General features: G+C 44.4%; 1 protein-coding gene across 1 annotated transcript in view; it reads right to left on the reverse strand.

The window, feature by feature from the left end:
* Nucleotides 1–226: 226 nt before the first annotated feature.
* The window catches only part of FAM210A (family with sequence similarity 210 member A), a 44,943-nt gene continuing 17,255 nt past the window's right edge, over nucleotides 227–27,914 (reverse strand). The window contains exons 3-5 of the mRNA XM_019490344.2: nucleotides 8,780–9,251; nucleotides 5,031–5,142; nucleotides 227–2,330 (exon numbers count right to left, since the gene is read on the reverse strand). Coding sequence (XP_019345889.1) covers nucleotides 1,998–2,330; nucleotides 5,031–5,142; nucleotides 8,780–9,251 — 917 coding nt within the window. The 3' untranslated portion in view covers nucleotides 227–1,997. The remainder of the gene's footprint in view (nucleotides 2,331–5,030; nucleotides 5,143–8,779; nucleotides 9,252–27,914) is intronic.

Below are 27,914 nucleotides of genomic sequence, written 5' to 3' on the forward strand. Positions count from 1 at the left end.
ACTTCAAAGTGGGCAGATTGATAGACTTACTGGAAGTCTCTCAGCCTTTACCTGACATCCCAGGAAAGGTTAACCTAAGTGAAGCTGAAAGCAGCACTAAATGAAGTGAAGCCAAATTAAGGGCAATAGCCAAATGAGAGCCCAGGTCAATTGTGCTGTGAAGACTTCCCTTAACACAAAGCTCTAGTCAAGAGTGAAACAAATAGATGAGGGTTAAAAACCAAAAAACAGTAAGGACACATACTGTTTTATTAGCAACTGCTAGTATATGACTGTTGCTGAACTGAGTTTGAACTTGGTTTTTACATATGCAAGTGACAGATCAAAATTAGTTATTTCAAAAACACCCTACAGTTCTAGCACCACCCATTCAGCAACATTGTCAAAAAGACCCAAACATTCAATACCACTTACTGGGGCCATGGCATTTGATAAACACGGTAACCCCCCCGATCATGCCTCACAACACCCCTTGTAGGGTAGAAACCATTATATCAATTAGTCACTATTTGACAGATGGTAAAACTGAGGTAGGGCAGTTGAGGGGCTGATTTTGAGTCATTAAGCTAGTGGAAGCTCAATATCTGATGTCAATGATTCAAGCTTTAAGTGACACTATCAACACCAGAAAACAAATCAGGCAGAACTGATAATGGAGTCAGAATTAGAAACTCTTACTCTGACCCCCACAGTCAGTATATCCTGCTAATTCCTTTGCCTTTCTTTAATAAAAATATTTTGTGAAATATGCAGAGGCAACAGACATCTGGCTAGGAAATTATATTTGTAATAGAAATGACATAGATGCCTAATATAAACCAAAAAGCCATTTCCTTTCTTGTTTGTGGGCTAACACTAAATGAGTGCATCTTTGTAGTGAGATGGTGTATGGCTTCAGCCTTAGTCTTTCTATGATGGACCAGTATTTAGACCAACTATTGAAGTGTGAATTAAAACCCAACCTTTCAGGTTAATCAAAAACCAAGGGGACAGCATGGCAGATTCAGAGTTTACTGTCATTAGAATCCTACTCATTTTACATATGCAAACCATCATATTGTGGTAAATCAGTGATATTCTCGTGCAAGGTGAACAACACATAGGTCTGCCTCAAAATCCAGAAAAATGTTTCCTAAAAGCCATCTTGTTGACACTCCAGTAGTAGGTGAGGACTTCTCCCTCTTCAACTTAATTTTATTGTCGTGAAGCAACCGTGAAGCTGAATACCTCTCTAAAGTGACTGCATAATTATAAAAGAAAAGATGCCAGATTTGATTTAGCTAGTATACAGGTATAATTAGTCCATTTATTCAGTTCTATGACATTCTCAATTTTAATTCAACTTCATATAAAAAAACAGAATATAACTAAACATGTAGCAGTTGTGATGAACTTATCTTACTATAGCTTTTCAGAGGAAAGACTTCTGAAAATCTGGAGAGACAATTTTTAAAAACAAGGGCCCAGATCCATAACTTGTAACTTGTCAGAGCTTAACTGAAACCAAAGCTGCGATAGCAACTTACACCTGTGGGTAATTTGGCCCAGTAGCTCATTCATTTGCAGCATAATTGACAATAGTTTGCCTCAAAGTTAAGAGACAACAGGGGTTATAGAGACCTCTATGCATATCTATAACTGAAAACTAAGCTACAAGGTTTCTTTGGAAGAGAAATCTTTCCTCTTGTGGCCTAGAGGACTGAGTGACAAAATGATGGTCCCTACCTAAGAGCAAAATAATATTGTGGATCTTGGAGAAGCATCTTGATTTAGCAGCAGTGACCACTACACTACACAGAGAATTTCTAAAACTGGTTTCATTTTCTTGGACTTTTTAAAGTTAACTCTAGCCTTGAACAGTTTACAGAAATCTTTAACCCTTAAAACATGGTATTCTCTAGGTATCCAAAGATCAGGAGGATACATGCTTCTTTACATGCAGACTCTCCATAAGGTTAAAGTGTGTAAGTTTTAGACAAACAAGTTAGAGCATCTGCCTATTCATTTCTTTTTTTAAATGAAACTTTTTCTTTGGTTTCTTGTATTTTCTCCGTTATTTTATCCTTCGTTTCCTCCATTTTCTCCGTTATTTTATCCTTGGTTTCCTCCATTTTCTCCGTTATTTTATCCCTGGTTTCCTCCATTTTCTCTGTTATTTTATCCCTGGTTTCCTCCATCTTCCCTGAGAGAAGCTCTTTCGTTTCTTCCATCCTGTCGTGCAGGTATCCCTTTACTGGAGGTGGTCTGGACAGGTAGCCATACTTGCGAAGATACTTGATAGCAATGGACGTTGTTCCCAAAGTCACGATGTATCTGGCAGGAGATGCAATCTTAAAGGAAGATACCAAAAAAATTGTATCCATATTATACACAATTGAAAGGATATCACCCAGGACATTCTCAAGTTTGCAAAAACATTATTTTGATTAATTCCACTTAAATACATGCATCTTCCTCAAGAAAGCTCCCTGAAGGGTAAGTTTTAACAAGTATTCTTTAGGTGTGTGTAGACACAAAACATCTCTGCTCTTATAAACATGGTGGGGAGGAGCAGCAACAACTGTTTGTACAATTACTCAGTGGTTAAATGTTAAGAGCTGAAATCAGTTAGAGTTCTACTCTGTTTTTCTATCTAGTCCTTAAATCATATCATACAACTGGAACACATTATTTTGCTCCTGAAGTGAATGGATATTTTGGGTGGCTGTGCTGAAGAATTTTTCAAAGACAATATAAACTTCTAAGCAATGCAACCCAAGTGAATGCACCTGTAGTCACTATTACACATCAGCTAACAAGGATTCTACCACCTACTAGTTACTCTCTGGTTAAAAACACTTTTTCTCCCTCTCATGAACACAAGTCTTAAATGAGCCCTGCACAAGCTTTAGATGCTGGCTGTGCTTCTCAGCTGCTTCCATCAGCAGCTGCCATGGTAGCTATGGCCGAGATGCTCACCCAGGCACTTCTGGCAGCTGTGTTCCCAGGGCATGGAGTGCACTCTGGGAAGGGGCCAGCTGTTAAGTGGACTGAAGCTGGAGGCCTTGAAGTATCTTCTTGGTAGAGCAGGAGTAACTCTGCTGGCAGAGTGGAAGATTCTGCTGCAGAGAAGCTTTAAGAAGTTCTTCCGCACAGCTCTGTAGTGTAGACTAAGCCTGTCCTGTCTCATCTCTCATCCTTTGTAATCCATTTCTTCTTTTCCCACTTAAATCTTTGTTCCCAGCTCCATTCTCCATATAATGATATATCATCATGAAATAAAAGTGGGAGGACACGCACTAATTTCTATTTAATTGAGGGCTGATGGTTTGGCTGTTCCTAGCTATTTATAAATGCTCCCTGCATCTGTCTTACCTTAGAATAGTTTCTCATTTTGCTTAATAGCTCCTTATAAGAAAATAGTACTTAACAGAAGTTTTAAAGGGCAGGCATCTATCCAATAGATCAGTCAGTGCTTTGGAATTAAACAGACAAGCCCACAGAAACAAAGTAGTCATAATGGGTCACATACAGGACAATCACCTGTTCCCAGTAACAAAAGAAGGGCTAGATCTCCAAGTGTTACTTATGCAGACATTTAAGTCTAAAATATAGATCCTTTTAATCCACTCCCAACTTCCTATAATGCAGAGGCCTCTAAATTTCCATAAGGAAAGTTTCTTAGTGTCTAAATATCCATCTCTGAGCATGTCTGCAACTGTCCGAAGTCCTGACAGAACTGGAGTAGATAGGGCCCAGATCCACTAAGAGACAGTGACACCTAAAAGTAGGGCATAGTGGAATTTATGGTCCTAAAACAGATTCTCACAAGCTGTCCCCTTAGACACCTACATTTTTGCCAGTAAATTTTCCTAGGTACCCAAAGTTCTGGTGCTGCACATGCCTAAAAACTCCTGTCTTAGTTGCTGAGCTGTTCAGTCTTCAATCTCACCACCTAAGTTCATTCAGAATCCACACAAGAAGCATTCCTTCATCTGAATCCCTGAGGCCTGAACCAGCAGATGTGCTTAGATCACATTTGACACCCATCTAGAAGCACAGGTGCCACAAAAACCAGGGGCCACAGCTACTTTAATTTATAAATGCAGGAAGATGCTGTTGCTGTTCTTTCCACCCATCTGCCTAGGAATATGGGAGACTAGATTTCCATGTCTGCCTCAGAAGGTTTCACTTCCCAAGAGACTGCCCTTATAAACATGAGGCTGTACACTGCTCCACAAAAAAAAAAAAAATTCAGGTTCACCGGACCAGAGAAAGGAAGCACGACTGTCACCCAATGATTAGGGCACTCAGCTGTGGAATGGAGGCCTGGGTCCAGTTCCCTGCTCCAAGGGCTCATTTAATATTTGCATTAAACTATCAAATGTGGGAAACAAAAAGATGAAACCTGTTGAAATTAACATAGTAATATTTTGTATAATGTGTTGTGTGTTCAAAGCACAATACTGATTATGTACTTGTAAACCCAGAAAAAAAAATTAAATCTGATCCTTACAGTTTGGCCAACTGGAAAATGAACTCCCTTGACACTAGTGGAAAAAGTAATGTAACTCATGATGAGACAGGGAATTAAAGGTTCCTGTAGAAGAAAACTACATCTCTACCTCCCAATCTCAAGAGCATTTCAACTTGTCACTTGAACCCTGTGGGGGTTACTCAGGGGTTTTACACAAGTGAAAACAGGCAGCTAACTCAACAGTAAAGTGAACCATTTAGGAATGGACAGAGATACTAAAAAGCACTATGAAGCCCTTATAAATGTGTATGTAGCATGTGAATATCGCAGGCCAGATTATTTGGGTAGATGTGATATCTTTTATTAGACCAACCGAGCAGTTGGAAAAAAGTTCTTTGCAAGCTTTCAGGCGCAAATCACCCTTCTTCAGGCGTAGGGAGTCTCTGCTGTTCAATATTTAAACAAATCTAACTAGTAAGAGACAGAATTTTTACTTCTTTTTAATCTAAAGAAAATTGAAAGTGTTTAGCTTACCAGGCGACTCCTGAACCCTTTTGTTAATTCTGATACTTACCTTACATAAGGTATATGCAGTTAGTACATTTCCAGTCTCAGAATTTTTCAGAAGACTTATTATGCTTTCTGGTAGGCCAATAACTTCTAGGATAGGAACAACATTCATGCCTCTATCAAAAAAAAAAAAATTACATGTAAATATAATGACGCTCCAAAAGCTCATTAGCACTTGTATACTGAACTGCAAATCGCTGTTCTTCATCATGACATTTTATGGTGTAGTTACATTTTAAGATTAATTTACTTTCATTTAACAAGCTATTTCTTAATATAAGCAACTTAAGTTTTCTAGTGTCTTTGTTTTTGTACACAAAACAATAATGTTTTTGCATTATTAACAGAGATAAAAGTTATAAATTATCTCTGTTAGGTTGAACTACTGCTTTGCCAACTTGCTGATATCCACAATTAGCCTGAGTTAAGTAGATATATCTGTACAAAGACAAAGGTGCACAGATGCAGACTGAAAGCTCCATTTATGAGCGTGGTAAGGACCAGTTCTGCCTTGAGGGACAGAAGAAAAATTAAACTCTATGTCTGTTTCATGTTAATCCCTCAAAGTGTGTATCCAGTCTCTCACACTTCCCCCTTAAATACTAGCCTTAAGTGTATGACGTTTTCTGGGGGTGGGGAAGAAAAAAAGCACACATTCTGTTCAGGAGTCTAGAGGCTCCTATGTCAGCCAATGCACCTTGCCAGTTGAGGTTGGAAGAAGTGGGTGAAGAGAGTTCATATCACCACTTTCTTCCATTTGACCATTTGTTATTTAGGACACAAATATTGCATATCTGGTATACTGTAGCTGGAAAATACATTCAGTTACAAAAGGCTTGGATACTTCAATATTCAGAAATCTTTTTCAAAATATCTACCAGTAAGAGGGAGCAAGCTACTGCTATAGCCTGTAGTCACGTCTTGTAAGAAAGTGACACTCTTTTGGTCTTCCATTTTCCTCAGCTACTTTAAGCATTTCAATCTTTATTTGTAATGACATCAGCATGAATAAATATGGTACTAGTTAAAAACTGTTAGTGAATTGCTGCTAGAGAAAAGAGAGCATTAAATATTATGCTACAAGGTAATCGACTTCATATTAAAATCCAGGGGACATTCCTCACAAAGACTTCTTTAGAATCCTAAGGAACCTAATTAGGTTGACACTATCCTTTTTTAATTTTAGGTCATTTATTAAATAGCTTCAGACATGAATACTTTAGCCCTGTGGAATGATTATTCATGATTCAAGTTGCTTTCACCTCAAGAGGGTGCTGTCCTTCTAGGATTACAAACTGATGCTCTGTTCTAGCTTGTTTCTAATTAAACATTTTCAGTTGCATACAGATATCAAACAGGTTTTAATGCCCAACCAGAATGTCTGAAATAAACTAGTTAAACTTTACTCAGCTTAAAAGTGCCCAGACATGGGCATCAACTTGACTTCATCCAAAGCAAAACATTTGAATAGCTCAAGACCTTTATTACTCTGGGTTGGGTTATATTTAGAATGACATTTGGATCTATAGCTCCTAGAAAGGGCAATTATGCCAGCTGGTTAGAGTAACTAAAACAAACACTTGTGTTGTGATACATTCTGATGTCAGACGTTCCGGCCGCAAACTTGCATTGTTTTGCGTCTTCTATTATTAAATATGAAACACACAGTCTAGAGATAAACTTTTACCTGGATTCAGCAAAAAAATTCAGCTTCATAAAAGCTTCCCCCTTAATCTAAAATAAGAGTCTATAGTAGATATGAATAATCACCATTTATTACAGTAAGCATGCTCCAAAACAGAATAAGGACTGTGTGATTTCGCAATGTTACATTAAATCTAGTGTAAATAAAAAAGACTGAATAGAATGGAGGGTTATAAATTAGTTTTATCACTAGATACACCAATGCTCACCCAAGACAAAAAAAAAAAAAGAACGCAGGATGACCAGGCTGGCCCACAGGTAAAAATTCAAGTAAGTCTCAATGGTTAAATAAGCCGAAACAAAAGATGTCCCTGGGCAGAGGAGATTAGAACTCAAGTGCATTAGCAGAGAACAATCAAGTATGAGCATCTGCTACCAACCAGTGCCTCCATGAAGGAAAAAGTAAAAAAAATAAAATAAAAAGAGGTTTTTTATTAAAAGTTTGTTGTGTGTTTTTTTTAATAAACGGTTTTGTAAATCACCACAACATACCAACAGAAACAAACCCCACTGTACTCCGTCCACCAGTTTGTACAGTAGAGGTAAAAGGGGATAAAAAACAATTTCCTGGAAGCTATGGGAGAAAATGACACTGCCTTTTTAGATTTCTCCTAATATGCTGAAACTAGTAAAACTAGAGATGTATCTTGGTCCCAGGTACTTTCTGGATGAGGCAAGAAGGAGGAATAAAAATTATATAGGGGCCTGTATCCCTCCCAAAGAAAACTTTCAAGCAGAAAGGACAGAAAAAAACAGCCACTTTAAAATGTACAAAGAAAAATGGCCAGCCTTGCAACTCTGCGGGACAGTGCAGCCAGACAGTGCAACTCCTCTGCAAATTCTTGTTTGAAAGTCTCACAGTAAAGCCCTATACCAAAACAAAAGGAAAAACGGAAAGGGGGAGAGAGAGAGGTTCTGGGGAAGCATGCAATCCCTATACTTTCTAACGATGTGATGCAATAGTGTTGCAATCGAAACAAATTAAAAGAAGTCAGATAAATGGGAGAAGGAAGCAGATAATGATGGCAAGAAAAAACATGTACAACCACCTTTTTTTCCTACCACATCCTATATTCCCTTGATTTTAGCAGTGAGATCTTATGGGGTATACACAATGGCTAAGACCAACTGAAAAGGAGTTTAGTACTTTTATTTTTACCTACAAATTTTATAGCTTACCTCCTCCCAAAGACACAAATACTTAAGACTTCAATTAAGATGTGCCTACAGCAGGGGTCAACAACCTATGGCCTGTGGGCTGGATCTGGGCTACAGACATGGGGCATTCGGAGGTGAGGGGTGCCTTCTACAGGTGTTCTCCCCGTGCCACCGGGAGGATGAATCTCGGGTCTGGGTGCTCTCCCCATGCCACCGTGGAAACAAGCAGTGGCAGCAGCAGAATCCTACATCCCACCCTCATGCCTGCCTCCAAACCAGTGTGGATCATTCTGGCCCACAGCTGAAAAAGGTTACCTACTGCTGCCCTATGGTAAAGAAATTTCCTTAGTTTCTTCAACCTGTACAAATGGAAAAGCAGAGCAGAAAAGAGTTAAGAAATGTGACTGATAGAAAGAGGGGAACCAAAATGGGGGAACCAAAAGCAGGAGTGTCGCCCTTTGAAAATGAGGGGCAGTTTACATTCAAAGGAGGAAAGCAGGGCAGATCACTGACACAACCCTACTATTGCTGAGGGGAAGAACAAGTAACCATCTTTGCCATATTAGCAGCTGCCAAAAGATACAACTGTGTGCATACTCACTAATAGCTTGTCTTATTCTGGGACAATTACTTTATCTACACTTCGAAGGAATGTATTTGGTACACACAGATTGCAGAACGTAAGCTGTATATATACACAAACAGTGATATGAAGTGTATTCCTTTTCATTATCAATCCTGGCCTTTGATTAAACAGACTGCTTTCTCTGCTGCAGTATATGGGGTAATTTCTGACCTGTAAAAAGATCTCTGTTATAGAAATGTTTATATGCCCATGAGAATTTGTCTCAGTTTAAGGCAGTATTGACCTTCTACAAAACAGTAACTTACTGCATAGCTGCATAGTAAAAGGATCCAAACCATATGCCGTAAGTCACGGTATGCACTGGAATCACAACCTTTCCATACTGTTTTAAAATCTTCTTGAACCTCTGAGCAAGACCAAGTGATTTGTCTTCTAGTGGGTCAGCTTCTAAAGAACTTGGTTCAGCAGCACCTCCCCTATGTGCATCCCTGGATGGATTCAAAGGACTTTTTTCCTTTAATTCTTTGTGGCGAGTATCTTCTGGTTGGGATGAGAACATACGCAACAGTTTACTTTTGTTTAAAACAAAAAGTGCAGCAGATGCATGTAGATACTGTTTTCGAAGGCATCTAGTCCAAGGCAAAACTGGTTTTCCTTTTAAGCACTGGTATATATTGGTGCGATGTAGTACCCAACATGTCCTATGCATTGGCTGGAACATGGTCTGGATTAAATTCCTTTGAATTTTGATGAAGGGTGATAGCTGGTTACAAATTCCTAGGGAAAGTACACAAGAAAAGAAATTTTTACTTAAGAATGTATGTAACTGTTGCATTTCCAAAGATTTTAAATTTATCTCATGCATACAGAAATAGAAACCCCCCCCCACATTATACTAAAATAGTTAGTGACTTAATTGCTAGGGTTAAATCACTAATGACACATTTATTTCAGAAATGTTATATGTGCAAGGACTAAAGTTCCTTTTCCTAACAGTAAATATGATAATTCTACTGCTTTACAATGTGACCATTAAACAGGAAATAGCAAATGATAGCCATGCTTATATTTGATACTTTTACTCTGTTTAAACATAGAGAAATTTAGTGAGACTGCTAAGGTTCCTGGGGGCCATCCTTTTTGACAAGCATGCCACAAGGTAAGCCCAACACTTTCCCTAAGTGCCACTCTGACCCCCTTGTGCACATCCAGATGTGCGTGAACATTTGGTTCCCTGGGGACAAGTAGCAGTGGTGCACCTTGCATCACAGCTATTTGTTTCCAGGGAACGCTCATGCCATGTGCACTTTGGTGTGCAAGTTGCTCTGGGGGCAGTAGGGAAAGCTGAGGCCAGCACTGGGCTGCCCCCAGCAGCCTTACCTGGGGTCCTGGGGGCTTCCCGGGACTGCAGCCACAGCGATTCTGCCATGGTTCCAGGTGGCCCGGCTCTGTTTTTCAGCATGTGCTGGCCAAGCATGCATTGCTCCGTTTTTTGTGCGGTTTTTTTTGACCCGTGGATATCAAGGGGTCAAAAAATTCTGCAGAACACCCCGCCCTCCCCCGGTGGTGCAGCACATGCTTGGCCAGCGAGCCCTTGCAGCGCGGAGAACACAGGACTGTGCGGTATGTAGCACTGCAATGTATTTGCAGCGCCACATACTGCATGACCGTGCATGTCTGGATGCACCCCTTGAATCCAATCTTTTGCTGTACTTTAGGCTCCCTGCCTGATCTGTTGCTCTGCTCCTTGCCTTATCTGTTGGTATGTTTCCTGCTCCCTCCCTGATCTGCCGCATGCCACAAGGAAATACTTGTGGTACGCATTATGGGTTCCTCCCCCGGTTATTGGGAAGCTCCTGGAGACTGTTTGAATATATTAAGCAATTAAACCATACTCTGCTGTCAATACTGTATTTGCCCAAATTCAAGGTAACTTAGAAATTAAATTAAAAAAATTAAATTTAATAATTAGACTATACATGGGAAATGATAAATGTGTTCTAATTTTCCAGTATAGAATCTGATTAGTGGAAGGTTGTTTTAAATTCATCCTCCCCACACTGCAGTGGCAGGGATGAGGGATCAGACCCCTTTTTCCTAGACCTTTCATGCCTGCCCCCGTACCCATTGCATCCCCATGCAGCCTGCCTCCTGCTCCTTGCTGGGGCTGGAGGGACTGCAGCTGAAGGCAAGAGAGATAGGTAACAGCTGGGGGGGAGGCAGACTAAACAGTCCCCCCCCATGCTTCCCTTGAGCCACACATGCAGGTATCCTCTGTTTCTCCCCTTTGCCCCACCCCCCGCATTGTCCCCAGTGTTCCCCCTGCCTGCCAAATAAGCCATCCCAACTTGGGGCAGGTGGCAGCTCAGCTCCAGCCCCCAGTACCTGTCCCAGGCTGGTACTTAAATCTAAGATGAGGCTTTTTTCCCCCATGCTGACTGGGGGGGGGAAAGAACCTTCTCTTGGATTCAGTATGGTATATTCTTTGATTCTGTATAATTTTTAACAGTCTGCATTTACAAAGTTATATTACTTTGCATGATAGTAAGAATTATCTTTAGGCTTTTTTGGAAAACAGCAATGAAGCCTTATCAGTACCAACCCTAACCACAGAACTCTGCTCTTGCATCCGTTCCCTGAAGCTCGCTAATACTATTGTTAATACTCTAAATAAAAATTAGCAAAAAACCAATCACGGCAATCAGAACTTGCATCTCAGACCTATCCTAATGGACATTATTTTTAAATAAAACAATTTAAAATGCTTACTGAACATTTCTCTAAGTTCAAGAGAATGAATTGTTTCCTCCACACGACAGAGAGTAGACAATTTCAACTGGCATATGTAGATGACAAAGTCAGGCTACTTATGAAAATGACAATTTTTAGCATAGCAGCTTAAATTTAAAAGGTTTTCTTTCATTTACACAGCAATAACAGGTTACAGCCCAGCTGACTCAGTGCTGGTGTGTAGTATGTTTGGAAATGCTGGTGAAGTCCATGCTGTTACATTATGTCATACCATTAAAATCTGTTTAATACCATTTAGAATTTTAAAACCTACAGGCATTCTAAATCCATGGAAGTCAGTCATATCCAATTATACACCCACGTTTCCTCAGATTTGTCTTTTTTCTTAATACAGCTTTAGCTCAGACAGAAACTTAACATTTTCTCATTTGCTATAAGGAACAGACAGAAACATCATCATGTAAAATGCAAGTTTCCGGAAAATACAAAAAAGAAACCCCACATACCCTTTGATATTTGCAGAACTGCAATATAGAAAGAGCTTGAAACTATTTTTTTCTTGCTTGTTTTATACCTTAGAAATACAGATCATGCGTTTGCTGAGGACTGTTGAATAAAGAAATAGGAAAAAGCACATTATAAGAGACCAAAGAAAAATCAACTTTAAGACAGGAAAGAATTACCAGGCAAGATCTATCATTATAAATCCTCCAAGTGGACACTGTATTTCCCCAAAACAAAAGTGGATTAATTAAATACAGGTTAATGATGTTCCAAGCAGCATGACTACACCAAAAACCATGTATATAGGAATAAGGTCTGCTACCTGTTCTTTCAATGTTTTTCTTCTTAGTTTTTTAGATAGTTATTTTGGTATAACTGCACTGAAAGGGTGTATCCACATTGCTGTCTACAACACTTTAAACTTTCCCATGTGCATAATACTGCCTACACAGCACTGAGCTTTCTCAATATTAGCATAACCACTCTGGACTGGTATCCCAAATACCAGTTAACAATGGTCTTCCGCTAGGCTCAGTGCATTACAATTCATTGCGATAGCGTGTGAGATACCTACCAGAACCTGTTGGAATTCTAGGCCTTTATGTCAAAACACCCGCAATTGCTTTGATGGTACTTATATATAGCTATAGTAGTCAGTGCCATCTCCAAAACACGTTCAAAACAATTTCTGCAAACTGTCATGTACCATAGAAGAAACACTGCTGAGTACCACATTCCTGACCATTATTCATACATAATGCATGCAGGATTGCAAACCGGCAAACCTGCAGGCTGGCGGCCTTGCAGGAGACTGAAGAACATCACCATTGCTTGCTGCTAGTTTTACTCCTACCGTTGGAGAAAAACTTGGAAGGCATATACAGCATAACCTCATTAATCTGGCATGCTTGGGACGGAGCACCTGCCAGAAATGTGAAAATTTCAGATTTGTGAAACTGGAGCGGCGGCTGGTCCTGGAGCGGCGGGGAAGAAGGGGTGGCGGGCAGTTCCCAAGCAGCGGGCGCACATGGAGCGGCGGCACGGGGTGGTGGATGGCAGCGGCAGCCACTATGTGCAAATTTCCCCCCGTTGCTCTGGAACCACCCGCCGCTACTCCCCAATGGAGTGTAGTTTTAAAGAGTGCAGGATTTTCAATAATTCTGGATTTCTGATATCCGGATTTCTGAGATTATACTGTACCAACATTTTCTGAACTGGCTATAAATAAGAGCACTGCTAATGAGCACTAACTGATGGGACAGGACAGTACTACAGAGCTAATATATCTATTCTAGTATAGCTGCACAGCTTCAAGATATGGAAAGCCACCTCCTTGGATATCTGTGCTAAGCTTACTACAGAGCTGCAATGATGAAACACCAGTACCCTCAAACAAGTGAGGCACGTGGCCTCTGCTATCTGGGAGCTCATCCCCACCCAGTGGCTACCAGTCAGTAGCTAACTAGTTTCATTTTGGTGAATAGATTTTCAAAACTGTTGGTCACAGGAGGTAAAACACTGTTATTGTGGGTATATGGCTACTCTGGGTCAAAAAACTTAGCAATACCTAGGTGGCTATAAATAACTCTGAATAGCTTATTCTGAGGATGTAGAGGAGCCAAAAATGGGACCCATGGGCTAATTAGGTCTCTTTCCCGCCCCCCTCCTCCCCCGCCCTTTCCCCCTGCAGGTTCTAGAGTTTATCTGAAGAGGCATTTCCCCATGATGATGAAAGTCCTGTCTGACCACCAGCAGTTTCACTAAGCCTGGGATGGAGCAGCACAGATGACAACAGGATTTTTAAAAATGTATCCCCATCAGAAGGAGCGAAAATGAGATGTTTGCTTACCCATACCACTACAGGCATGAATGATATGGCTCCAGCTGATATTTTGAGAGAATCAGCTTACTGTCTGCTTCTCTGGCTTATGAAGGACAGAACTGCGTATATTTAAGTAACTGCAGAATGTCTATGGAACATGCACTTGGAGGAACAAAATGGGAGACTGAAGGTGTTTCAATACAAAGTTGGAGGCTTCAGGGAACTATGTGTCTTGTATTATAGATGCTTTATTTTACATACTTGAGAGAGCAAGCTAGATGCCTCTGGAAGCATTAAACAGTTAGAGAAATATCTAGTATCAAATGTCACCACAGACTGAGAGCTAGGATCAAGAAAACATTGTGCTTTCACTTTGACAGCAAGGTAGAAGGGGAAAAAACTGTAATGTTATAAAGTCAATGAATATGACAGCACACTCTTTCTGAATACAAAGGCTACTAGGGAGAGCTGTGCCTAATGACATTTTCCATGAGGATAACTTTATTTTGTACTGATTTAATATATGATATAACATATAACAGTACAGAATTTTCCAAAACAGAGTCAATATATTTCTGTAGAGGAAACATAAAAATTTGCTGGCAGGAATATAGTGGCTCTCCTGAGAGGGGTGGAATTGCATGGGAACTATTCTTTGAAGTTGAGACTAGCAGAAGAGAGCTTTCAATATCTGATGTTCTCAAAACAGGCAGGACCTGTTAACCTAAGGCAGGGCTGTTAAACACCTGGCCTCTGGAGTTAACACCACTGTTCTTCAACCACTGTTCTTCAACCCCTGCTAGCAGCAAAGGAGTTAAATGCAGCAATCATAGCCACTGGACTGGCAGTCAGCACCCAAGGCATGAACGCCACTACTGAATTTAGCCTTTTCAGTTGCTGCTGGTGACTAAACTCTGTGGCAGTTGGTGAGGAGCACTGTGCAGAGTTGTTAACTCTCTGGATGCCGGAAGTGCTGACACGGCAGCTCGACCCAAAAGTGCAAGAAGCCCTGTGGTCTAGATCCAGCTCATTTGAGCTTGACAAACTTGGCCTACGGTATTGCTATGCACAACTGTGGTTCACTAAGATTCTCCAAGACAAACCCGTCTACAGCTGCATGACATCCATTTCTCTCCCCAACTAGCTGGACAGCTTCTTAGCAAGTTTCCTGTCTTCCTTGTCTCTTGTTTTTGTTGTATGGCATGATTCCGTTGTACAAGTTCCCAACTTGCAGGGTTTAAAATGTAGGTGCTTCTACTAGTTCAGCAGTTCCCAAATTCTGACAGATTGCGCACTACCAATTTAAATGATACAGCTTTAAGTACCACCAGCAAATTTTTGTCATTAGAGGTGCACTGATACATCAGTCCAATATCAGATTAGCACCAATATTAAGAAAACTGACTGTATTGGAAACTGGCCTGATGTGGCCAATAACTTGGCCGATAAATGCCTGTGCTCGAGTGCAGTCACAGCGCAGCACGCAGGCAGTGAGAAGAGCTGTGTGTAGCTAGTAAGTCTGTTGTGGTGGAAGGGCAGGGGGGAGGGAAGAGGCATGGGGGCGCAAATCAGTGCCCTGAGCAGTGAGGGAAGGAGTGGGGCTGGGGTAGGAACTGCCCAGCCGGGGTGGAGTGCAGGACGGAGCCACAGCTTGTTCAAAGGGTGTGTGTGGGGGTTGGCCCCTGCTGCTATGAGCACCCTGGGAGGGCGGGGGCGCATGTGCCCCTGGATCTGCATGGGGGGGGCAGGGTGGGCTACAGCTGTGGGCTGGGGCTGTGCCGGGCTCTTCCTGACGGCGGGGGCTGGGCTGCTGTGCTGCGCGTAGGGTGCACAGCAGTTGTGGCACTGGAAGGGGGGCTATGGCTAAACTTGGGGTGGCTGCAGCCCTCCTGTAGCCCCACTCTCAGTGTCGCTGCTGTCTGCCCTGAGCGCAGCATGGCCCAGCCTCCCCCTCCACCAAGAAGAGCCTGCCGCAGCCCCCAGCCCCGAGCTGGGGCAGCGCTAGAGGCGAGAAGCCTCTGTCTGGTAGAGGTTTTTGCTGGCTACCCCATAGCTGTTTCCAAGCCTCCCTGCCCACCTGTGAGACTGGGAATTCAGGTAAGAGCCCCACCAGGCCAGGGCCAGGGACTCCCACTGGAGGAAAGGTGCAGCAGTGTGGGGAGCCTTTCGCTATGGGTCTCCACCAGGCTGGCCCTGCACACTGCCACCATGTGTGGCTAGGGTCTTGTGGTTATGGGGCTGGGCTGGGCTGGCCCCGCACCCTGCACAGCCAGGGAGCTGCACACTATGGGGCCGGGTGAGGCTAGCCCCGCTTGCTGCCGACACATGCAGATCCGGGGACTGGCACACTGAGTACTCCCCCTCTCACACATACCCATACCCTCGTACCACATTCTCCCCCCACCATAACCCCTACACACCCACACCCTCCCACTAGGAGGGTGGTAAAGCAATGGAACAGGTTACCTAGAGAGGTGGTGGAATCTCCATCCTTGGAGGTTTTTAAGACCAGCTTGACAAAGCCCTGGCTGGAATGATCTAGTTAGGACTACTTCTGCTTTGAGCAGGAGATTGGACTAGATGACCTCCTGAGGTCCCTCCCTTCCCATCCTAATTTTCTATGATTTTATATACCATGACAGAATATATACCAGGGTTCTGTGGTGGCCTTGAATAATCCATTAATTACAATATATGAAACTTTTTGGTATTTCTAACATAAAACGTAATTTTATGTGATAATCTTACATAAACTTATTTTACACAAAAATAAATATGATCTGTAAAAGATTTATGCAAGTACTTTTGTTTGCATGCAGTCTATGATACGGTCCTAGAATGTTCCTTTGAAAGTACCCAATGATGTACCGTGAAAGTGTTCATTACATACTAACACTTCTACTAAATGCAATACTTTTCACATAAAGTATGGTATCCATAAATAAACAAGTTGTTTTCATAATTTAAATGACTCCCTTTCTGCTGCTTATTGACAAAGAAATAAAAATATACCACCCCCAACATAAAACAGGTACTGAGTTCTTGTCAATATAGAAGTGGAAAGAGTAATTACCATTTTTCTTTTCCTTTTGCATACAACACACCCCTGCATATAGAACACACCTGGTTTTAGAGGAACAGCTTGAAGGGACAGAAAAAAAAGCTCGTCTTTTATGGTAACAGAGTAACGGCACCCTGCTACAAGCCCTGTGCACCAGATGGGGCTCATGGTGTGTTGGCTCTGAGGCTACATGCCAAGTCTAACCAACCCTGTGTGCTGGGCTTGGGACAGGGATGGGCAATTATTTTGGCTGGAGGGCCACTTAGTGAGTTTTGGTAAGCTGCTGAGGGCTGCAACAGTAGCCCCACCCCTTGACAGGTGCCTTGCCCTCTGGTCACCATCTTGGAACCAGAAGTCCCACCTCCTAACCCTTGACCTTTGCCACCAGAAGGTCTGCCCTCCCCCTCCTCCAAGTACTCCTTGGGGGGTGGGGTGGTGCCATCTTGGAACTGGGAAAAAACCAAACCATATACTAAAAGTCAAACATCTACTACAACGTTTTAATTTTATTGCAAAAAATAATTTTGTCCTGATTTAGACAAGTGTATATAGAGGTGATTGCATAACAGCTCAAATACAAAGTCTTACTCTTGTACAGGGCCGTCCCTTAGGGGCGGTGGGGGGCGGGGGGAAGGGAGGAGGCAAATCAGAGTGACCGCCCTGTGCCCCGCACTTTGGGGGGTTCCACGGAGCTGGGTGGAGCGGTGGTTCTGCATCCAGCCGTTCACTACCCTCTCTCCCCCTGCCGCCAATGCCGCCGCTGTTGGTGGTGGCAGCAGCTTCTTTGGGTCCGGGGCTCGTGGGATCGGAGCGAGGGCCTCACATGGGCTGATTTGCCCCACGGCCTGCACCCTGCTTGGGTCACCTCTGCTCTTGTATATTGTGTGGGTGGTGGTTGTGGGGTGGGTGTGTGTATATGGTGGGGTGTGTACGTGGAGTTTGTGAGGGGGTCTGGGCATGTGCGTGGAGTTTGTGAGGAGGTATGGCTTTGAGTAAGGTACAGTGTAGGGTATCTTGGGGGTGTGTGGATGGTTTGTGGGGTGTAAGGGCCCCCCAACACCCCATCCCCATGGTGCACAGCTCCTGCTGCCGGTGGCAGCAGCAGCAGGTAGTAGGTCCTCAGGGTGTTCGTGGCCCACACAGGCGGAGTCACTTTGTGGTGCATCTCCAGCCAGGTCCGGGACCTGCATGTGGTGGCAAGGATTGGAGCCACTGGTGAATCTCTTTGAGAATTCATGGTGCTCAGGAGAGGTCCCAGAAAACTGAAAGAGAACCAGTGTTGTGCCCATCTTCAAAAAGAAGAGGAGAGAGGACCCAGGGAACTACAGGCGGATCAGCCTGACCTCAATCCCAGGAAAAACCCTTGAAAAATTTCTCAAGGAGTCCATACGTGATAAGCTAGTAGAAGGCAAAATTCTGAATGGCACCCAGTATGGCTTTGCTGCAAGTAGGTCATATCCGACTAACCTCATCTCCTTCTACGACCAGATTACTCACCACCTGGATCAGGGAGATGAGGTCAACGTCATTTACTTGGACTTCAGGAAAGTCTTTGACTTGGTGTCCCATGAGGCTCCCAAGGTAAAACTAGGAGATTATGGGCTCAATAATTCAATGGTCAGATGGGTGGGAAACTGGCTCTGGGGTCAGACCTAGACACTACCAATAGACGGATCTGTGTCGACCTGGTGGAAAGTAGTCAGTGGGGTCCCCCCCCAGGGTTTGGTACTTGGACCAGTGCTTTTCAACATCTACATCAGGGGTGTCTAACCTTTTTGAATGTGGGGCTGGATCATGAACTTTTTTATCATGCAGTGGGCTGGCGAGCTACATTCAAAGACCTCACAGGAAGTGGTATCACATCAGGAAGTGATGTCATGTGACCTCTGACACCAATGAAGTTGCAGGAAGTGACAATGAAACAGGTCTAACCAGTTCAAAACTCTTCCTCTATAGCATCCACCTCTGCCACTGTTTGGGACAGGATACTGAGCTAGATGGACCATTGGGCTGACCAAGCATGGCACTTTTTATGTTCTTTGGCTGAGCTTCCAAACCATGGAAGAGATTTGCAAAAAGGGGTAGACAGGCACGTTACAAAGTTGTCATAAAAGACGTAGAGCCCTCTAAACCCCATTCATTTTAATGGAAGTTAGCCTTTTGATTCAGCTTTGAAAATCTCAGCCCAAGGTGCCAACCAAATAAGTCAAAATATATTTTGCATTTCTATGCAGTGCATCTATGTGGGGCTCTCCAAGCATTTTACAAACATTAAATGAACCTCAGGACATCCCCGCTTTTCAGAAGAAATGTGGTGGTGGGAACATCTCTCTCACTCTGTGTGTGATCTGCTTCTACTGTCCTTGGATCACTCTAGAAGGGCCCTTACTGCCTCATTTGCAGTTCAGAGCAGGTAAAGTGTAAGTGGGTAGGAAGGGCTTATGTTTTGGCAGCAGGTTTGAGTGGCTTGAAGCTAGTGAAGATGTACCCAAAATTACTCACTGACCAGAGTGGGAACACAGTTGTCTTCACTTATTAACATGGCTCCAAGGCCCTACACTGTCTCTGCCTACATGTTGTTCTCATGTCCTCTTGCTTTCCTAAATCTCATGAGAGTAGAGGATTCCCATCATGCCTCCTAGACTGCCATGACCAGATAGCTGTCCTGGTTCTAAGGCTGTGCTTCTGACTCTTTCATGGCCTCTTTTAGGGTGCACACTTAGAACTCCGGCTTTTCCTTCCCACCCATTTTGCTGAATTGTGATTATTCCCACGGGGCATGAATTTAGTTCAGTGGCTATGATTCTGCTCTCATATACAGAGGCAATGACTCTCACAAAGTATGGCATATTTCAGTAGGATAAAAACATTTTGAAGGCCACACAGAAAGCAATAAGCAGTCTTTACTCACATGAGCTTACCAGGTATCAACCACCTGCTACTTGGGTTCCTGGCAGGTATAGACACAAGTTTATTAGCACATTGTTCCAGAGTGAGTCTCTGTGCCATAGCCTACATCAGGTCTCAGATCTACGGAGCCATAGGCTTGTCACGTTATACCAATCTGCTGGCCGATGCAGACCTGGCTGGGCTCCTCCCATCCCCAGCAGCACATGGGAAGCCAGCTTCAGCTGCATGCTACTTTTCCTGGCCGGTGCTGAAACGGCTGGGTCCGTCCCATCTAGAGCAGCATGCAGCTGAAGCCGGCTTCTCATGAGCTACTGGGGATGGGAGGAGCCTGGCCGGGTCTGCATCAGGCAGCAGAAGCGGCGGCCCAGAGCAGGGGGGCTGGACCTGAAGATCTCACGAGGTCCCTTCCAGTCCTAAACGTCTGTGAATCTGAGAGCCAGGCCAGCCCACCTTTATTGTGCAGAGTTTACATGCAGCTCCTGGGACTTGCATGTCCCTGGGGGGAAGCCCCACACAACCGGAGTAGCTGCTTTCCCTGCTGCCATGTGCAGCTTCTGAGGAAGGGAGGTGGCTCTACTGCACAGGGCTTCCCCCCAGTGATGCATGAATCCCAAGAACTGCATGTGAGCCCCACATAATACAGGTGGGCTGGCCTGGCTCTGCTCCTTGCTGCCACATGCAGCTCCTAGAACTGGCTGGAGCTGTGCACTGCTGAGTGGCTGTGCCTAAGCGGGCCATGAGCACACCAAGGGTCTGCTGCCGCTGCCAGCAGCAGGGGCTGTGCACCATGGGGGTGTGTGTGGGAGTTTCCCCACACCCCCCCCGCCCTCCCTTACACCCCTCACACCACCCACACCCTGCTCACCTGAGCTCTGTGCTCCCACTGCCCCGCTGGGCATAGGCCTCAACCTAAGCACTCCTGCCAACTCCAGCCTCATGCTCCGTGCTCCCACCCAGCTGCCACTTCCCTACCTGGAGTGAACACTGCAGCAGGGACACAAGGAACAGCTCCTGGAGGCTGGGAAAGCTGAGCAAGTCTCCCAAAAGCTGCAGCAGGAGCCCTGCCTGGAAGCTGCGCACACTGGCTGGGCTGGGGCCCTCCTGCACATGAGGGTGGGAGCAAAGCACGTGGGCTGGGCAGGGTATAATTCATTGGCAGGTGCCCATAGGCTGGATGGAATCATCTGGCAAGCTGAACTGGGGCCACAGGCTGTATTTTACCCGCCCCTGGTCTGGGGCAATGTGGAAGGGCCCAGTCTGGCATGCTGGCTCCTCTGGACTTTGCACTGACTGTGGAGCCATATGCCAGGTCAGGGCTCATGTGCTGGGGCAGATCTGGTACATGTTTGGGAAGGGGGACTCCCTAGAGGTCCAGAATTTTGGCAACTGGAGGAAAGGGAGTGGAAAGGAGAGCTTTTTGAATCGCAGCAATTAATGGTCATCATGGGTGACCTGAACTTTCCAGACAGCCAGGTGTGACAGCTCACATAGGTTCCTAGCCAAGATACAGGACCTCCATCTAACTCAGGAGGTGCACAGCCCCACCAGGGGAGATGCCTTGTTAGATCTGGTCACAGGTGATGACCTGGTGAGGGGGCTGCGGGTGTTCGACCACCTGGGGGACAGCGATCATTGCCTGCTGGAATTCACCATCCAGCGCAAGGTGGCAAAAGCTTGCAGCAAGGCAGCAGCCCTGGACTTCATGAGGGCGGATTTCAATGAGGTAAGAAGAATAGTTGGGGAAGTACTGAGGTCCCGGAGGGGAGGGGAGGGGAGTTGGGTGTCCAAGAAGAGTGGTCATTCCTTAAGGAGACGATCCTCCAAGCCCGAAGGGAGGTAATCCCAACACGGATCAAAGGGGGCAAGAGGGCGCAAAAGGCCCCTTGGCTCACCAAAAGCATATGGGAATGTCTCCTAGCTAAAAAGGAGGCGTACACCCAATGGAAGGGAGGGGCCATCACCAGGGAGGACTATACCTCGGTTGCTCAGGGCTGTAGGGGGGTGGTCAGGAAGGCTAAGGCGGAGATGGAACTGGGACTAGCTACCTGGATCAAGGACAACAAGTCCTTTTTTAAATACACGGAGCAAAAAGAAGGTACTGAGTAACGTGGGACCTCTGCAAGACACGCTAGGAAATCTGGTTCTCACACCAGATGACAAGGCTAACCTATTTAAGCATTTATTTGCCTCCATTTTCCTGAGCAGGGAGCCCCTCAGGCCCTGGGGGAGGTGCACCCAGGCCTAGGGTCAGTGAGGATCTAGTAAGGGATCTTCTGGAGGGACTAGATGTATTTAAATCAGCTGGTCCTGACGATCTCCACCCCAGAGTGCTGAGGGAATTAGCAGAGGTCATTGCGGGACCCTGGCACAGATTTACAAACACTCGTGGTACTCTGGTGAGGTGCCAGAGGACTGGAAAAGGGCCAATGTGGCTCCCATTTTCAAAAAAAGGGAGGAAGGAGGACCCAGGAAACTATAGGCCAGTTAGTCTTACCTCAATCCTGGGTAAGCTTTTTGAGAGAATTACCCTGGCACATGCCCATGAGGGGCCAGAAGGGGAGATTATGCTTAGGGGCAACCAACACGGGTTCATTAGAGGCAGGTCCTGTCAGACCAACCTGGTTGCCTTCTATGACCAGGTCACAAAATCCTTAGACGCAGGGGTAGCAGTAAATGTAGTCTTTCTGGACTTCAGGAAGGCCTCCGACATTGTCTCTCACCCCATTCTCATTAAAAAACTAGGGGACTGAGGCATCAACACCTACACAGTCAGATGGGTCACTAACTGGCTGGAGGGCCACACCAAGAGTGGTGGTGGATGGGTCATTTTCAACCTGGAGGGATGTGGGCAGTGGGGACCCCCAGGGCTCAGTCCTTGGGCCTGCACTGTTCAACATCTTCACCAGTGACTTGGACGAGGGGGTAAAAAGCACCCTGTTCAAATTTGCTGATGACACTAAGATGTGGGGAGAAGTGAGCACACCAGAAGGGAGGAATAGGCTGCAATTGGACCGAAACAGGTTACAGGGGTGGGCAGATGAGACCAGGATGGGTTTCAACACTGACAAGTGCAAGTTACTGCACCTGGGGAAGAAGAACCAGGAGCATACCTACAGGCTGGGGAACTCCCTTGTCAGTGCAGAGGCAGAAAAGGATCTTGGAGTCATTATTGATGCCAAAATGAACATGGGCCGACAGTGTGGGGACGCAGTCAGGAAGGCCAGCCACACTTTGTCATGCATCCACAGATGCATCTCAAGCAGGTCCAAGGAGGTGATCCTCCCCCTCTATGAGGCGCTGGTCAGGCCACGGTTGGAGTACTGTGTCCAGTTCTGGGCACTGCACTTCAGGAGGGATGTGGACAGCATTGAGAGGGTCCAGAGGAAGGCCACTCGCATGATCAGGTGTCAGCAGGGCAAGCCCTATGTGGAGAGGCTAAGGGACCTGAACCTGTTCAGCCTCCACAAGAGAAGGCTGAAGGGGGATCTAGTGGCCTGTTACAAACTAGTCAGAGGGGACCAGCAAGCATTGGGGGAGTCCCTGTTCCCCCGAGCACTACCAGGAGTGACTAGAAATAATGGTCACAAGCTGGCAGAGGGTAGATTCAGACTAGACATCAGGAGGCGCTACTTCACTGTCAGGGCAGCTAGGACCTGGAACCAACTTCCAAGCAAAGTGGTGCTGGCTCCTACCCTGGGGGTCTTTAAGAGGAGGATAGACGAACACCTTGCTGGGGTCGTTTGACCCCAGTACTTTTTCCTGCCATGGCAGGGGGTCAGACTTGATGATCTGCTCAGGTCCCTTCCAACCCTACCTACTACGAAACCATAAGAAACCATTACTTAAAAGAAAATGAAGTATCAGCAGTTCTTTAACTAGGTGTTAATGTGTAATCCTAACTATGATAGTGTTACCAATTTAGCTAAAAGATTTAATTAAACAAATCCAGGAGCTCTGGTTGTTCAAAACAGCTGGACATACCTCATACCATTTTAATGTATACTAGTAATCTGAACCACACTAATTAGGAAATGGTGTGTAGTCCAGCAGCAGTGAAGGATATTGTACAAGCTAAAAAGATTTTGGTTCAGAATCAAAAGACACACGAGAACAAATGCAATGATGATGAGGCTAGTCTTGCTCCATAAAATTTGTTGTCTACCTTTAATTGGCAAATTAAACAAATGTTTTCTGAATACAGTTTTAAAACATTAATACAATGTATGTAAAACATCATAACCAATTTCTCTTGAACTCAGGACTCAACTCAAGATAAAATTATAAATGTACCACTATCTATTTCCTGGAGTTTCCTCTTATCCAAGGCTACTATATCTGCCAATAAGGCAAACACAGTCAAATCTTGGAACAAAGACCCCACCCCCCCACCATGTTGAGGATCAAGTAACTCAAGATGAAAAGCTCTTCTTTAAACTGGAAGCCATGGTGAGCTATTCCCACAAAAAGATTAATACAATTAAAATGAAGGTCAGAGGTTAAGTCTTCACTTCAGATACTAAGCCTACAGTCAGCTTCTGTATCCAGGATAGTTGATCAGGCAACTCATCTACACTGGAATTGATGATTTCTTTTTTATTTTTTAATTTTTTATTACACTACCTGGCTGCAGCTCTACTCATACTAGTACTAAGGAAGATTAACTGACTTTAACTTATTGTAGCTAAACCCATCTTGCTTGGTTATCAGTTAAAGCAGTGTTTCCCAAACACTTGATACATAGGGCACACTATCATTCAGGATTAAAATGAACAGTAAACATCTGAAAAGTGGGGTGCAATGGGATTCCCTTCCCTCCCAAAGGAAAATCTTACTAGTGCCAAAATGTATTGTTAAAAAAATGACAATAAACACATCTTTCTTTAAGCAAAGGATTAGTTTCCATACCAGTGGTTCTTAACCTTTTTCAGTGCACCCTTCCATAACTTTTCTGAATTTCATTGCACCCTGTTGAAAATCACTGAGATATCTCTAAACTTAGAAAGCATTTGGAAGGGGGCCGTGAGGCTAAAAAAAGTTGAGAATCACCAATTTATCTCGTGTCACTTAAGGACAGCAGGGACAGGACTTCATACAACTGTCTCCTTCCACTGTCTACCCCCTGGTCTGTACTTCAGGGGGCAAGGGCAGCACCCACTGCTGAGGGTGTTCCTGCAAGGTCTCATACACTGCTAACCACCACCATGGCCCCTCCTGCTGGTGCTGGGTGTGGAAGAAGTGGAAGGGGCAAGCGGGGCTGCAAAGCAGAGCTCTGTCTGCAAGTCTACCCACTTGCAGCAGAAGTGCACATGTATGCAGGTGGGCATTGTTGAGGGCAGAGAAGGGTGAGGGAAGGCAGTAGCAATCTGTAGAGAAACAGCTGCAGAAGTAGCTGGGGCAGGCTCAGGGTGTCAGACAGATATTCCCCTCTTCACACAGGGAGATCTTGCAAGACACCCTTTGGGAATCATTGATTTAAAACGTGAAGCCCAAAGGAGCTCCTACCAGGTCACAAAACCATAATAAGTAAATAACCTTTGGACAAGGTTAGGTCCACATCTATGCCCTAGTTTTTCCCTGACTAACATTTATAGCAGATGAGCCTTACACAAAATATGGAGTGGTGACTATAATGCTTCTTAAAGACAAGAAGTACAAAATATAAGACCATGCACTAGCTCTTTTTGGGCTGGTAGAGTTCTGCATGCTAGTACACTCACCACTTCAAATATATTTTTATTGGATGGTCCTTAATCTAGCTCCTTAGCTCATTATTCTGGCTCTGCAGTGCTAAGCAACTCTTCTGAAGTATTTCTTTCAAAAGAAGTTTTATTCTGCCCTCTACTGAATTCTGATAGAAATACACTTAATATACTGAACACATCACAACCAAATCATTTCGCACTTCATTAATGTCCTGTCTCATCGCATGCATTTCTTTCAAAACAGGCCTAAAGAATCTAGATTTTATATAAAAAGGTAACTCTCAAACATTGTTAAAAAGATACCTGGCTGCAATTTCATAATGCAACATTTGAGAGCAGCGATGTCAAAGACCTGGTCCCGCAAAGCCCAATCACCTGGCCCACAGTGCTGCCCCAGGTCTCAGCGTGGGACTCATATGCTATATATGCGATGCTGGACTGGGACTTGCACTGAACAATACCCATGTCAGCACCCACTGGACCAATCTGTGGGCCTGACCTGGAACGTGGATCAGCTCCACACCACTTATCCAGTCCACAGGGCCTGATTAATCTGACACCCCTGGTTTTAGACATACTTGCTACAACACGGTCTTACAATGGGGGAAGGGAGAATCACAAACTCATGATTCAATTACCCATTACCAAAATTCACTGAAGGTGCTTCAGTGATGCTTACAATTAAATACTCAGAACTTCAGAAAAACTTTGAAGTCCTTCATGACCCTACATGGTTCAATTCAATACTAGCAGAGCACACTATAGTAGCAAAGAGCTGAAGGACTCATCTCTGATCGCATCCTTTTTTCTCATAGCATATCTACTTGAGATTAGCATTAGGAGGATTACAGGAGACTTGGCTTGTAGTTGCTTTATTGTTGGAAGAAATTCACATCCAATATAAACCTGCTATGCATACTAAAAATTAGGGGTTGATATTTGTTGTGAAGGGAAACTGGCACATACCAGGGCACAGAGGAATAGATAATAAAAGGCTGGAAAGAATTCATGTAGATCTGATGATCCAGACATGCATACACTCTGCCATTAACTAGCTAACCCACACAATCCCCTCAACATTTATTGAGCTCTAGTTCTCCACACTTTAGTTCATGCAGTTGTTGAAGGTACTGCCCTGGAGAAAAAGCGTTACTGCTACTAAGGTCTTCTCTATATAAAACTCTTGTTTTTACAAACTGAGGGACGTGAACTGCCTTGCATCCACACAAAAGTCCCTTTTTTGGAGCCCTGTCTCACATTCAGCCATCTGCTTCAGAACTGAAAAATCTATTCCAGAAACAGCTTTTTTGCTATAACCTTAATGAGGGTGGATATACTGCATACCACCTCATTTGGACTAGCCCTCTAATATTTTGCAGCTACTTTGACCATGTTTTTCTACTACTCTCTAATCACAAAACAGGAGCATAATGCATCTCTCTGATATATTGCCCTGACAGTCTGGGATACTGTGTAGGAGCACCTTCTCTTTACATTCATGATTTTTCAGAAAAAAAAGTGTCTACCATTTCCTCCTGCCAGCTTTTAGACAGAAAATGTTCTTATTCTAAACAGAGTAAGAACCTCTCACAGCAGAGGCAAATATTGCCCAAATGAGCATACCACTGTCATTCTGCAACTATTCAGTGACCAGTTAAACAACTAATTTCTCTTGTTCAAGGATCCAGTAAAAGGCTTTATAAAAGACAGGCTTCCCAGAATGGCAGAAGGGATCACTGAAGTACTATTTTGGCTATAGTAAACAGGGATAAGTTTCTAACAACACTCACTTCTTAGACTTTTTAGATCACCTGCCTTTATTATGGAATATTCCAGTGATGACCAACCGTTCTGGGCTGTGGGCCACCCCCAGCACATTGTGTCAGGCCCCAGCTGCCCCTGCATGCTGAATCAGGTCCTAGCCAACCCAATCCAGTGTATGGGGCCACATTATCTGGCTGCAGAGCCTGGAAATTTGGTGGTGGCAGAGTGGTGACAGCACTGATTACCACTGCTGCCAAACTTCCAGACCTGTGGGGAACCTGAGGGCCAGAGGACACTGCTCCACAGGCTGGATCTGGCCTGTGAGCTGGAGGTTGAGCACTACTGGAATATTGGGGGGGGGGGGGGGGGGAGAGGAGAAGAAGGTTTTCAGGAACAGAGAAATACTCCTTTTTGCTGATAAACCTGCAGCCTGGTGTGTGGGACAAATAGACACATGGGCTCCCCAAAGCCTCAGAATTTGGGACCTTCAATTGTTCAGATCCATCAAATAATGCACTGGAGGTTGCCAAGTCTTGGAACCTGGCTCAACAGTGCCTGAACAAAAGCAGCTTACACCTTTCATACACCAGTAATGACAGGTAGCAACCAGAGTGTAGAGGACAATGATAGAAGACTCCCCATGTTGAAGGGAAGTCTCTTGTTGGCATTCTTACCGCAGTTCCAGGACAAGCTCTGCATAAATTTTCAGAAAAGTGTTTTTTGTCATCATGAAATTCTGCCACCACCACAGGCTAAGGATAACATCACTATGCTTTCCTTTCCCACCAGTCAGTTTAAATTGGCACAGCCCAGAAATGATGTTCTACTGAAGCCAGGAAAGTGCCTTGAATGAGTGAAATGCTGAGTTTTATCTTCCTCTATATGTGTTACTGCAGCACTGTCATAGCTGTTTCCCAAACTATCCA

The sequence above is a fragment of the Alligator mississippiensis genome, chromosome 3, assembly GCF_030867095.1.
Source record: "Alligator mississippiensis isolate rAllMis1 chromosome 3, rAllMis1, whole genome shotgun sequence".
NCBI classification, from domain to species: Eukaryota; Metazoa; Chordata; order Crocodylia; family Alligatoridae; genus Alligator; species Alligator mississippiensis.